Source organism: Cyanistes caeruleus, chromosome 5 (genome assembly GCF_971803275.1).
Source record: "Cyanistes caeruleus chromosome 5, bCyaCae1.hap1.1, whole genome shotgun sequence".
NCBI classification, from domain to species: Eukaryota; Metazoa; Chordata; class Aves; order Passeriformes; family Paridae; genus Cyanistes; species Cyanistes caeruleus.
Window position 1 is genome coordinate 26,732,889 of NC_141705.1, and position 13,162 is coordinate 26,746,050.

At 41.0% G+C, this 13,162-nt stretch overlaps 1 protein-coding gene across 14 annotated transcripts in view; it reads right to left on the reverse strand.

Annotated features, from left to right (window-relative positions):
* Window positions 1–674: 674 nt before the first annotated feature.
* The window catches only part of LNX1 (ligand of numb-protein X 1), a 120,366-nt gene continuing 107,878 nt past the window's right edge, over window positions 675–13,162 (reverse strand). For all 14 annotated transcript variants that reach the window (XM_023925221.2, XM_086891201.1, XM_023925222.2 and 11 more), the window contains 4 exons: window positions 11,382–11,559; window positions 9,254–9,482; window positions 2,384–2,542; window positions 675–1,378 (listed from right to left, as the gene is read on the reverse strand). In XM_023925221.2, coding sequence (XP_023780989.1) covers window positions 1,243–1,378; window positions 2,384–2,542; window positions 9,254–9,482; window positions 11,382–11,559 — 702 coding nt within the window. In that variant the 3' untranslated portion in view covers window positions 675–1,242. The remainder of the gene's footprint in view (window positions 1,379–2,383; window positions 2,543–9,253; window positions 9,483–11,381; window positions 11,560–13,162) is intronic.

Sequence of the window (13,162 nt, forward strand, 5' to 3'; positions counted from 1 at the left end):
TTAGCAAAGCTTTTGGAGTCATATTTGGAAAGGTCATCTTTTACTACAGGGACACACAGGAACTGCAGGCTCTTCAAAAGCTGTGTAATAATGTGGAGCAAAAAAAAACTAGGGAAAGTGGGAAAGGTGCTGATTGTTCTTAGTTGAATGGAACACCAAGCATGGTGATGATACACTTGGTAATTATGTCTGGTTTGTGTGGGTGCATAAGGATGAATTAAGCTGGATAAGCATCCCTGCTGCTTTTCAGTGGCTTAAGAGACAGTTCATTTTAGTCTTTGTTCTAGGGGAACAGCTGCCCTTAACACGATAAAGATTAACAAACATATCCTCTTCCCACTGCAAGCTTGTGAGATAAAAACAAGACTGTGGAACATGAGTAATTTGCAGAGAAAGACAAAGGGCTATTTTAAGAGACATATAAGACCACCATCATTTTTAGATTTACTTCATGCAGAACAGTATCAAGTGTGATTGATAAGGCAATCCCACAAAAATTTTACTGCTATTCAAAAGACTTATTTGATGGCATTAGCAGGGTGCAGTGTACTTCCTTAAAAGTAATATTCTATATAAAAATCCCAGATTTAATAGTATTAATAATAGTATTCATCAGAACAAACCAGGGAAACGAGGTAATTTGGTTTTGGATGAAAATAATGTCTGTACAAGTACACAGTTACAATTATTTTTAATTATTTTAGAAATTTCATTCACAGTTTTACAGACTAACAAACAGTACTTGAAAGTCTTGAAAATACCAGCTTCATGCTGACCATGAAAAGGTACACATAATCAAAGTGCTATTAATGTGTTGGATAAAAACCTTCACCTGATTATTGCAACTAGAAAAATTGCAAGAAATATTTCCATAAGTTATTCGAGGTTTTCTTTTTGTAAATCAAAATAAAGTGGGTGCGCAGAAGCTGTTGCTCCTTAAATTTCATTATTATTATAATGCATTAAATAGGTATATAGATATGTATAAAAAAACAACAAAAAATCCTTAAGAACACAGGGAAAGAAGGACTTAAGTCTGTAGCTTGGATCACTCCAAGTGATTTTCTGATAGGTGTCACTGCTTTGCCTAAACTTGACTTTTCTTGACATGCAGGTTGAAATTTCACAAACCTTTTCTTTATAAATACATACTTGACCCCCAAAAAAGCCAAGACTAATGTTCCTTTTTTAAATTTTTTCCCCATGTTAAGATACTTGTCATACTCTCCATGAAGACTTGTTTTATAAAAATGTGCCAGGCCACGACACAATTGTGAGAGTAATTTTTCCTTTTAGTTCTTTGAGCATCCTTGCCAAGCAGGCATGCATCATTCCTGATGTGTTCCTGCCATTGACAGCAAGGAGGATGTCACCGCACCTGAAAAAACAAATTCAAGACAACAATCAAAGTGACTTCTTATCTTAAATGTTTTCAAATGCCAAAGCACATCCTTAACCTGGGGGAAGGGGTAGAAATGAGTATTATGGTTCCTTCTCTGGCTGACTACTGTTCATGAATAAGGGAATAAAGCAGGTGAAAATACTTCAATTGTTTGAGTTTCTTACAAATTTGTTATTAATTAGACATATTTGAAAGCAAAAATGGTATTGTTCTTCTGATGTTCATTCATCATCACAGAATCATAGAAGGGCTGCAGTTGAAGGGACTTCAAAGATTCCAACCCCCTTGGCTCTGGGTAGGGACACCTTCCACTAGATCAGGTTGCTCAAAGCCTCAGCCAACCTGTCCTTGAATAACTAGGAGGCATCCACAACTTCTCTGGGAAACTTGTTCCAGTGTCTCACATGAAATAATTTCTTTCTAATTAGAATGTAAATTATTTTTTCTGGTCTAAAGCTACTTTCAGTTTAAAGCCATTGTCCCTTGTCCTAGCACTACATACCCTTGTAAAAAGTCCCTTTCTAGCTTTTTTGTAGGCCCTCTTTAGATACTAGAATGATCTGTGTTCTGAACAACTGTATTTGCCTTGTTAATTGATGGAAGTTTGTGCCATGATTGTGCATTTACTCTCTTCAAGTGTATTGGTGTTTGTGGGGAAGGCGATTGGTTGGGCTGTTTAGAACTGGATATAACCTCTGTGCTGGCATGCTTTGTACCACCCCAGAGGTAAACTGACTCTTCTTTTAACTCACATACTAGTGGATTGCTAGACTTCTGAAAACATTCTGCTATAAGGCAGATCTGTTAAACTTCAGGATATTTATGTCCTGTTTGCAGATATCCCAGAGTTAGTTTTGTATCAGTGAGTCCTACCCCCATCCCTGCCACACCTTAATGAAAACATGTATTTTAAAAACCCCTACAAGTTAACCAGAAGAAAAACTTACTTAAATGCTACTTTTTTTAGATAGGAATTATTACCTAATTCTGCCATCATTATATGCTGGTGTTCCCCCAACAATGGATTTGATAAAGAATGGTTTGTTCCCAGTATGTTCTTCATAACCTCCTACGATGCTGAAGCCAAGACTTCCAGATGTATTTCTTCGTAATACAATTTCTTTGCAGCTGTACAAATACCTGAAATAAACCAGTTTAATTAAACGTCTTATAGTTAACTTTAGATTCTGATGAACCATTAATAATAAATCTGCCTTTTCATGCACCCATAGAGTGTTTTTAAGAGTTAAAGTAGTGCCATATTTTCACTGGATTAAGCACCTACACTTCTGTTTCTGTAGTATTGCTTTCCTGTTACAACCAGATAACGAGTTATCCCAAAAGTAATATTAGTAGATAGTCTTGGGATTAAGTATTAAATATGTTTCTTTCTTTATAGGACAGAAATCTTTTCAAGTGATCTAATTGATATGAGGGAGAAAAGCACTTGAGCCTGGATATAATGTTTGTAAATCAGCAATTCAAAAAGCTGTATTTCTTCTACCTTGTACAGCACAATGACTTGTTTATCTTCCAGATGTGAGCCTGTATGTGATTATGTCAAAGTGCTCAGGCACTTAATACTGTGGTGCATGCCAAAGTCAAATAATTTTAAGGCAAATGGAATGAACTACAAAAATGACAGATGACACAAAGACAGGTATTGGTGGAATTAGAGATCCTAAGCTTTTCTTGTTAAGTAATCTGATAAGTCACAGCATTGAAGATGAGAGAAACTTAGCCATGTGAGTCAGTGCTTTGGAGTACTCAGTGCTTTGAGTCTGCTGTCAAGAAGATAGCTTGTCCTTACTGTAATGATTAACATAAGATTCTGTAGTAAGAGGACTGAAATCTGCTTCTCCCTCCATTTATCTTTTGAATGTATTTTATGATACTGTATGTTAATCTCATCAAAGCTTAGGTTCCAAAACCAGGGGAATAGGGGAAAACAAGTATAGTGTTGTTAGACCTAAATGTTGCCTAATGCTCCGAGTACATTAATTTCTGGTTTTTTATTTTTTTAACCAAATTAATTCCATTTGTTGGAGAGTAAGTGATAGAAATTTCTGCCCATAGTACTTGACCAGCTTAGCATTAGTGGTGTCCCCAGAAATGACTGAAATTACTGAATGACTAAAAATATATTTGCTACTCCAAATATTAAAATGTAGGCTGACCTACAGCAAGCAACTATTACAAGTGCTATTCAGAGTCTTTAGGTTTCTAAGAAGCACTTGACACTTCTATAGGAGGATAAATAGCCTTTATCTTAAAGACTGGTATGCCTAGCGTTTTTATAATTACGTTTTATATAGTGCATTTGCTGTCTTTCACACCAGTAATACTAGATTAGTTCCCCAGGGCCTACAAATATTCACCTGCTTCCAGGATGGTAGGTATGTAATATTTGCACAAGAATTCACTGGTTGCTAATGTACGAAACAGGTGACATTTGCTTCTTCCTCAGCAGCCAGGCATTATTACTTTACCATCTGTGGACTTCTTCAACGTGCAAAATCACTTAAACCCTCTATGTTTAATGGTACTTATCAAGGTCATGACCAAACAGTGCCAGGATTCAGACATTACTATTATAATTCAGTGTTGATTTTGGGGCAGAGGTCTCTGCTGCCCAGTGCTACACTCACTGCCTTAAGGAGCACATTCCTGACATTGAAAGGTAATCAGCTAAAACCTAATGCCATAGAAAAATAGTAGGCAAGCAGGTAAAGACATGAGGGTAAAAGGCAGTGAAGCCAAACATGCCTTATGTGCATTCTATACATGCAGTCTATGAGGTTATTAGTTGCATGATCTCCATCAGTGCAGAAAGCATAAATATATATTTGCTGTCAATATGTATGATAAATTTAAGTAAAATAGACACAGCATAATAGCTTTGGCATTGTTCTCTCTGCCAGAGCAAATTCATGGAAACCAAGGAACAGAGAGCAACCACTCTGTTGTGACTCCAGGCCCCTGTGCTGCCTTTTGCCTCACCAAAAGGATTAGGTGTAACCTGTGGACAAGAAGGCAGTGGAGACATAGAAGTCAGGAGAAGAGGTGCGTGCTGGTGTGATGGTCAGTTTGGGAAACTCCCTTTTCACAAGCATTTACAAGCTTGTCTTCTTTGGTTCCCAATACCCAAATTGGTAATTAAATGTTTTCAGTCCTGAAAGCCAAGTCTGTTTTGGCCACAGCAATAATGAGTGAGGGATTTCCCTGTCTTGACCAATGAATTTACTCACTCTTCCCCTTTTCACTCACCCTGCTGTGGGTGTTGGTGCAGGCAGGTCCAACCCATCACAACAACCATGGCTAGAGACTGACTTTTGAAAGAATAGGAATGTCTAGGATGTGTTTATGCCTTTAACTTGACATTTTCTTACCTCCGTCCTATGGGATAGAGGTATAAGCATGGCAGTGCATCATCCATCTGTTTGTCACCACTGTCACAACTGTGAAAAGGATTCTGGCAGGCAAAGCTGAGCTGTATGTAATGCAGGTACCGCTTGCTCCAAAAAGTTCAGTGCCTAAGCAGAGAGCAGCCCAAAGGGACTCCATTCTTTTAGGGCTGTTTAATCATAAAGACAAGCTACAAAGTACCACTGAGAAAAAATACAATCATAGGAAGAGGCTTAGTGTGTTTGAGTAGCTTATATTTCTGTGATAATCAAAGCCCCAGTCTGGGTGTTTTGACCCAGTCAAACTGCCGTAACCCACTAAACAACCAGTCTAAGGAGACCCATCTCCTTGGAAAAGGGCAGCTCATAGTCTTCTGCTTTTATTGCTAAATACTCCAGAAGATGAGGATAAGGAATAATTTATGTGTGAACCTGCCTCAGATACAAGATTTGGGGATATACAGTGTCTACCCACAGGGTCCTATCCTAAGCAGTACTACAGCTAAGCATGAGTTACTGATGCATGAAGAATTTAAAAGTGCCTGTTTTTAAGTAGTTAAATATACAATTCCCTTCTGATTTTCTTAAAGTACAAGTATCCTTATGCTCCAGGAATGAAAACCAGCAAACTGCAGGAGGATTTCAGGAATAACAGCTATGGAAAGGATAACTCCCTCCTCCCTCTGCATTACAGTACACAGATGGCAGCCAAGTAAATACAATTTGAGAATTGCTTCCACCAGCATCCTACAGCCCAGACTGAGTTACTTTGGAAGTGTTTCTGTCCTAATTTCATGTTTTCCATCTTGTTCTACCCCAGGTTTGCAAAATGACTTTGGCCACCTTGTCTCCTTCTCATCTCGCTTTACAGATGAAGAAAAGCACTTGTGTGAAGTACTAATGTTTGTAAATGTTATGACAGGATGATCTAAAAAGTATTCTAGAGTACTAACTGAGGGAAGAGAATGTGAGTAGAGTGGGAAAACAAGCAAGGGTAGAAGCAGCATCACAGAGCTGGGGAAATGCTTTTTGCCAGCTGTTCCCTATTATTTCCTTTGTGCATGCTTCACAACAACATGTCCCTCTACCAATAAAGGAGTTCTGTCTCCCTAAACAACAAACAATTAAATTAGCTACCCTGAAATAAGTCTTTAGGCGAGAATGCTTAAGGCCGTGCATCACTGTTTCCTCCCGCCGCCCAGCCCGCAGCCCCTCGGCTTGCGTGCAGGCCAAGTTTTGACAGATGTCAGATGCACATGTGCACGTATTTTATAACCACCACATATTGGATTGTACTACAGAAAGAACAGAGGCGCTGTTTATGTACTATTAACCCACACAAAAGGGAGAAAACTCAATTCTAAGATCTCTCAAGAAAAGGACAAAATATAAGTGAGATATGTTTAATGAACAAGCTGGCTTTTCCAAGTCTTTGAGTTCCAGTGCAAGGGATCAGATAACTTGTCTGATTCTGCTTCTGTCAACATCATCCAGAAAAATTATATAATTTCCTAAGTCTCAATATTTATGTCTTTTGTCTGTGCCCGTCTCTGTAATATGCATGCAGTCCCTAGGAAAGAAAAAGTTATTTTCTGGTATGGAAAAAACAGGCATTTAGAGTAAATCACGTAACTATTATTAATATTAGCCTGTTTTCTACTTCATTGGTCATGGACAGAAATCTGTAGACATGCTGTGGTGTTAGTTCAACTCAGCACATTTTATGCTACCATTCACAGGATTTTCCTCAAAATTTCATGGATTTGGAACAAAGAAGGAAAGATACTACGGTCCTCTCAGTTTCCTGAGCTTGAACATCCCACTCTAAGTTGTGAGATGAAGCTGCCTCTGAGCACCCCACCTTGCTTGCTGTGAACAGATAGGGCTTGTCTTGAGCCACATCTTTCCCTTCTCACAAGAATTTCAATAATCTACTATCCAGCCTCCTCTTTTTAAAACCATGCCTTTTCCTGGCCTAACAGTTTTACTGCCTTTATGTTCAGTTTGCCTTACATAGGTGTGCCACTTCCTGCCCATCTTCCCAAGTACTTTTCATGACCCTGCACAATCATGATTTTGATATTTCTACCTTTCCATTAGCTGTACCAAACATTCTACTTCCATGTCTTGGAGCAGTCCTTCAGGTAAATAGTTTTAACTAAAGTAGGAGATTCTTCAACATTTTGTCCCATAACTGCACTTCAGGCACTGTTTCCAAGATTGACCTGTCAGATGTGTATTTAGACAGAGTATAATTTTCTCTAATAGCCTGGAAAATGTCATGAGACTGCTGACAATATCTTGGGATCTAGTGAGATCCTTGCCAAGAGCAAACTGAAAGCCAGAGAAAGGCTAATGTTCAACCTGGAGTACAATGAGTTAACATGATACACATCTTTGTGAGAGAACTTGTTGACGGACTTTCAGACATCTCATATGGGCTCTGGAGAAGCAGAGTGCTAAGTGGGTGAGCACACTTATGCTGGGGAAGACTGAAGGGTCTATTAATACCTAGGGAGCAAGCCCAAACCTGATCCTCCTGTGCCCCCATTCAGCCAATCAGATACTAATAAGAAAACAGAGCACCTTTGTTACTGTCCCATCTGATGTGCATTGGTCCCTGTCCCAGGCACTGCTCTGATGTTCAGAGCGGTGTCCCCACTCAGCATACCAATGTCCCCATGTCTCTTTGAAGGAGAAGGGCCATGCTGTGCTCTGTGCATGGCCTCACAGCTGGGGATAGAGTTACAATGAACTCTTGTCTTCAGCCTTGCTGACATTGGGGCTGATTTTCCTTCAGACAAAAAGAGTTGGAATGCCTTCACACATGCAGCCTTCAGAGGAGGAAGGCTAAAGTGAGCTCAGAAACTGTTCCTAAAATGGGAAAACCCATTTTATTGCCAAACTGCTAAGCGGAACTGGCTGCTGTGAACTCTGGGTGCAAGCCTGCAGTACTATGGAGCTCAGTCCTTCATGTCCTCTACCTTGCTATGGTAGTGAGAACTTCAGGCAGCTGTGAGTAGATGATGACCAGGCAGTTCAGGTTTTCAGCACAGCCCAATGAAGGTGACATAGGCAGGGTGTGATTGTTTCAGTCCATCTAGCAATGGATGGTGATAGAAGGCAAGACTCAGCACTGCAGATTGCAGCATCTATAAGACCTCTAGTCTGTGGCTGTCTCTTCACTGAGAGCATTGCCCATGCTCTAGTACATTCACTGGGGTGCTGGTCAAGCTCAGGAGTGCAGAAGAAGTTAGCAGGAATGAGGATCTCCCTGGGCCTGCCTGTCTTCAGAGAGACTGAGTGAGGAAAATTTACCATTCCCTAGGATAGCAAGTTAAAGAGCATCCATTAATTGCATTTTCTTTTTACTGCTTTTCTTTCACAGGTATAAAGATGTAGTCCTCTCCATTGGAGGAGGAACATTTTGCCTGTGGGTGGCAGACACACAGCCTGCCTTCTGCTCTCGCAGTCCTTCAACACATTATACAGTCATCAGCAGCAGATCAACCCCTGAAAAATATCTGGCCCTCACAGCAGACCTTGCTGCAAGGTGAATGAGCAAAAAATGGCTCCAGCTAGAAAGAGGGAAACCTGTTATGCTAGAGTAGGAAATGAAGAGGAGTCCTGAAACAGTGACTAGAGAAAAGCCCACCTGTTCTGCAGACCGTTTTTTCCTGCCCTCCTTTAAAAGAGAGACATTGAACTGCTGCCAGAGTTAGGAGTACAGTCAAGGGGATCTTAAAAGATAAATTCTTCCTTCCTTAAAACTGAGCATCAGTTTCAGCTCTGTGATCCCAGCTTTGCATATTCAGATTTCCAATGTGTTCCTCGTTCTTACTTTCTGGAATGTCGCAGAAGCTCTAGGTATTACACCATGCACACTGAGAGCTTAGAGACAGGCGATGTGGCTCTTACTACCCTTGCTTAAATGACAACACAGCTGCTTCCTGTGCATGACAAATGGACTTCTTTCAGGCGGGGGTGGGGTTAAAAGAGGTGATTTGGAGATACTGGCCAACTGCACAAACTTTGCAACATCTGGGTAAAGTCAAACAATTCAGCTGGATTTGGCTAAGGAGAAAGGCTGTGCAGCTTGAGTGTTGCAGAAGGGGTATCTCTGCCTTCTGCAGGGTGGTTGAGCTCCAGTTCAGCAAGCTCCTGTATCCCTCCAAGATTTTCCTTTCATTCCCTAAGTGCCAGACATGTTTACAAGATTGAAACAATTCAGTATCCTATCCTCCCTTGCAAGAGGAACTGCATGTCAATTTTGCCATGTACACGTACCCATTAACAAAAGGGAGGTATTTACAGTCAAGTCAGTGACAGAGCCTGGATTTAATTAAGATGTCAGTGCAATGAATCAAGCCAAAAGAAAGAATTGCCAGAAAATACAAATCTTTCCTCCCACTCCCCCTCAGCAAGAGGTTGCAATCTGTGGACTTACCGTGGCAGCCCCAGCCACATCACCCAGGATGGTGACCACTCGCTGCTCTCGGAGGTCACCTGTGTCTCCTCAGGGGGTGGTAGGTGACCCCGCTCCTCCTGGGCTTCACATGCTCTCATCTCCAGGGCTTTGAGCACCACTGACGAGTTGGTGTTCTTCAGCAGGGCGACAGCCTCACTCCGGCTAACTCCCGTCAGATCAATGCCATTCACGTTCAGGAGGATGTCACCTGAGACCGATAAAATGGATGATAAAAAGCCCTGCAAGTGTTTCCAGGATCCCCTCCCCACCTCCACAAACAAGTGAGTCAAACCCATGGCCAGAACTGGCTGCCGGATGAGGCTTTTTGTTAATCCCGCTGTTTAACAAGGCTGTGAAGAGTATGCTAGTACACATGCCACAGGCATGAGGGAAGGGTCTCGATTCCTGTACACAGAAACTTTGTATGGCTGGACAGAGGATTTGTCCTGGTTTCTTTTCACATCCTGTCCTACATCTGGAGCTAAACAAACAGCTAGAGTCTTGCTGTACCAACAACTTTGGTACCGGTGCCTAGTACTGGTCCAGGTCTCTGGAGTCCACTTCCAGCTAACAACATTTGTATTCAACCTAAGCTTGAAACCCAACAACTCAATGATGTTTTTTCTCCCAGTTCTTCCTTAGCTGAGGACTGCCTGTCCAACTGGCTCTTCCTAGTTTTTTTTTGTGGAATAACATGTTATTATTTTCATATTAATGCCTGTTTGAATGGGGGCAAGCTAAACCATCTATCTGTATACCTTATTTATAATACAGACACATCAGCTACAGAGAGGAATGCAAAGATGACCTCAATTACTACAGGAAGAACAATAAAGACTTCACTGATGTCATGCAAGCAGCCATAGTGCCAAGTGCTCTGCTACCCTTCAAAGCAGGCTCCCATGCCAAGGCTTTCCTGAGTGCCCTCTGTGCTTGGCCTGGATGCTTCTCCAAGCAGGGATGTATCACTGGCAGTCCAGGCACTGCACTATGAACATTAACCTCTTCTTGTGGTGTGCCTCCACTGAGAAGGACAACAGCCTAAGAGCTGCTCTAAATCAGAGGCCTATGGCACTATTATAACATCACATATTAATTTGTTTCTAATTTTATCAAATTAACTAGGCAGAGTTTTCCATGCTGCCTTATGATGAATATTTTTCTGGAAAGTGTATCCCACTGAGAGGCAGTCATTTCCCAGCAGGGGGAAAGGGAAAACCTGCTGTTTTGCTCCTGTTGTCTTGTTCTCACATGAGTTTTGTTGAGCAGACACAAAGAAGTGTGTGTCAATGCTGGGCACTGAGACCCAGGCTTGTGGGGTCTGACTGGGTTGCAGCGATTCTCCCCCTTTTTTGGGTGCCTTCACTTCCCTCAAACTCAGGTTTTCCCTCCAGCTTCCAGGCACTGGAAGGTGACTGAACTGAAGGAGAACATAGGGGATGAAGGGTAAGTGAGCTATGCCATTGCTGGATGCAGGCTACTGAGGGACTTAGTTCTTGAAGATACAACATCCTGAAACCTGTGTGTTTCATCTTTCCTCTGCTGCCCAGCTATCCCCACAAAACCAACTGATAAAAAATGTTCCTCATCTTGCTCTAAAAGCTTATTCATGCAGAAGGGACTATTAGCTTTTCATTGTTACATCAGTAGCTAAATGGGGTTAGGAAGCCAATGTTTCCAGACATGATGTTGAGCCATAAGCACTAATGTGGCTTCATATATAATGGGGATTTTGCTCCTGTATATTTCATTCAAATTTATGAATGCAATGACAAGTAAGCACAAAAAATGACTTAAAAAGCACATTAAGGTCTCACAATGAATGTATCAAGATTTAGGAGATGGTGGTTCAAGCTAATTTTCCTATGAAAAGCTATTTATCTTTTTTTTCCTACCAGAATATTCCTACAGCCTACTTCACAGAGATGATTACTGCTGCATATTATCCCTTTTCTGGCAGCTGACTTGAGACCCTCTAATCCGACACATCCCAAAATCTATAGGATTGCTGAAGACGCCTTCAGAAATGTGAAGCTCTTTCACTATCCCTCAGTTTTCAAAAGAAGCTCTCAATTTAAAGTAGGCTTTCAAAATCCCATCTTTTTACCTGTTTTTATCCTGCTGTCTCTGCTGATCACTCCTCCGGGTTCTACACTTATCACATAGATAGGCAAATCCCATTCCCGGTTAGATGCTCCACCTGCCACTGTCATCCCCAGCGATTCTGTGTGATCTTTCCGGACAGACACCACCTTCTCATGACAGGTGACAGTGTGAAGAGTGCTCTGTGATGGAGAAAATAGCAACAACAAACTGCATGGGCAGCTTTGGCATTTTCTATCAAAATAAATATTCATGGAAATAACACCAAACCCTTCCCAGCCACCTGGCCTGATGGCAGGCAGGACTCCCTCGGGGGCTTAAGCATCTGCATTCAGAGCTACCAGCAAGATAACTGTGCTTTAATAGTTAAAGTTAGGCACTGCTCCCACAAAAACCAGTTGTTTTAGTGCTAAGGCTAATAGAATCAGGTCCTTGAAATGTAAATAAGCAATTTGATTTTAAAAGAAAAACAAAAGTTCTTGATAATAATATCACTAGCGGTCATCATCTCTCTGACTATCAGGTTGTGCTTCTTATCTTGCTGCTTGCAGTCTGAGCATCATCTGTATAGTTAGTGAGAAATAGTCCTTTTGGGTTTGAGGAATTTAATCATTGGAGACATATTAGAAGAGACATATGTCATTTGATCTTCCAGATATCTGTGTTTCTGTGTAAGTTATGGGTGGAAATACTCTTGAAGAGTAAGTGTTTCTGTTCAGGAAAAGAGAAGGACATTTACAGTGAAGAGCCAGCAGTTTCCAGGGTGCTCTTAGTGCTCATGCTTGAAAGGTCATCCTTCTTTTCAGGAGAGTCATCCTTCTATTTCTGCCCCTGAACAGGAAAAGTTAAATACACACAGCTGCTCATGCAATAACTAGCGCACCAGTGAGGGTGAAACAAACCCACAGCTGTGCTCAGGATGGGGACCACTGCAATGCAAGCTTCAACAAAACCTGTGAACTGAATGTCATGTTTACCATGCACTCAGTTCTTACAGAAGAGTTCAAAATGCAAATAAAATCTGGATTTAAATGTTAATTGCTTTGCTTTCTTAAAGAATTTCACAAGCAGTGCTCCTGACATCAACTCCTGACAATCCCAGCCCCTCTTGCAGGAAGAGCATTATCCACCCCAAGCTCATATATAATAGCACATTTCTAAATACATTTCAAATGCAGATTTAAAAGACCCTTATTCACAAATATGACCTCACATTTGTAATATGCAAAAATAATCCATAAAACTCATTTAAAGCCACATTAATCTCTTCTTAGAAACCTGACATCTCACAAAGACATTTTACATTGGTTCCTGGGCCAGCAGCATGGAAAATGGAGCAGATGAATCCACAAGGTCTCCCTATGTGACAATGATGGACAAAGGAAGATTATGGCATGAACATTTTTATGGGAGTAGGGCAGACTATGTCTTTGCTTTGTGGGTTTTTTTGGAGGGATGTTTGGTGGAACTAACTCCACATCAAGATTTATTTGATGCAATGTTATCAACAAAACACAGGACCTTCTAGCAAAAGGATCTTCAGCAAAGGATTTCTCCGTGCTTGAGCAGATGAACAGTAGCTGCTACAGAGCTCCAGAAACAAAAAGTCAAAATGCTCAGTGGAAAGAGGAATTCTCTCAGTCTCTGGGAGGAAACCAGACAGCACATTATATTATATTATAAACATATTATGTTTGGACATATTAGACCAGGACTAGGCAGGTCCATGCAGAACACAGGCACTATATCAGAATAATTTGGCTTATGGCTTGCAAACAAACCTAA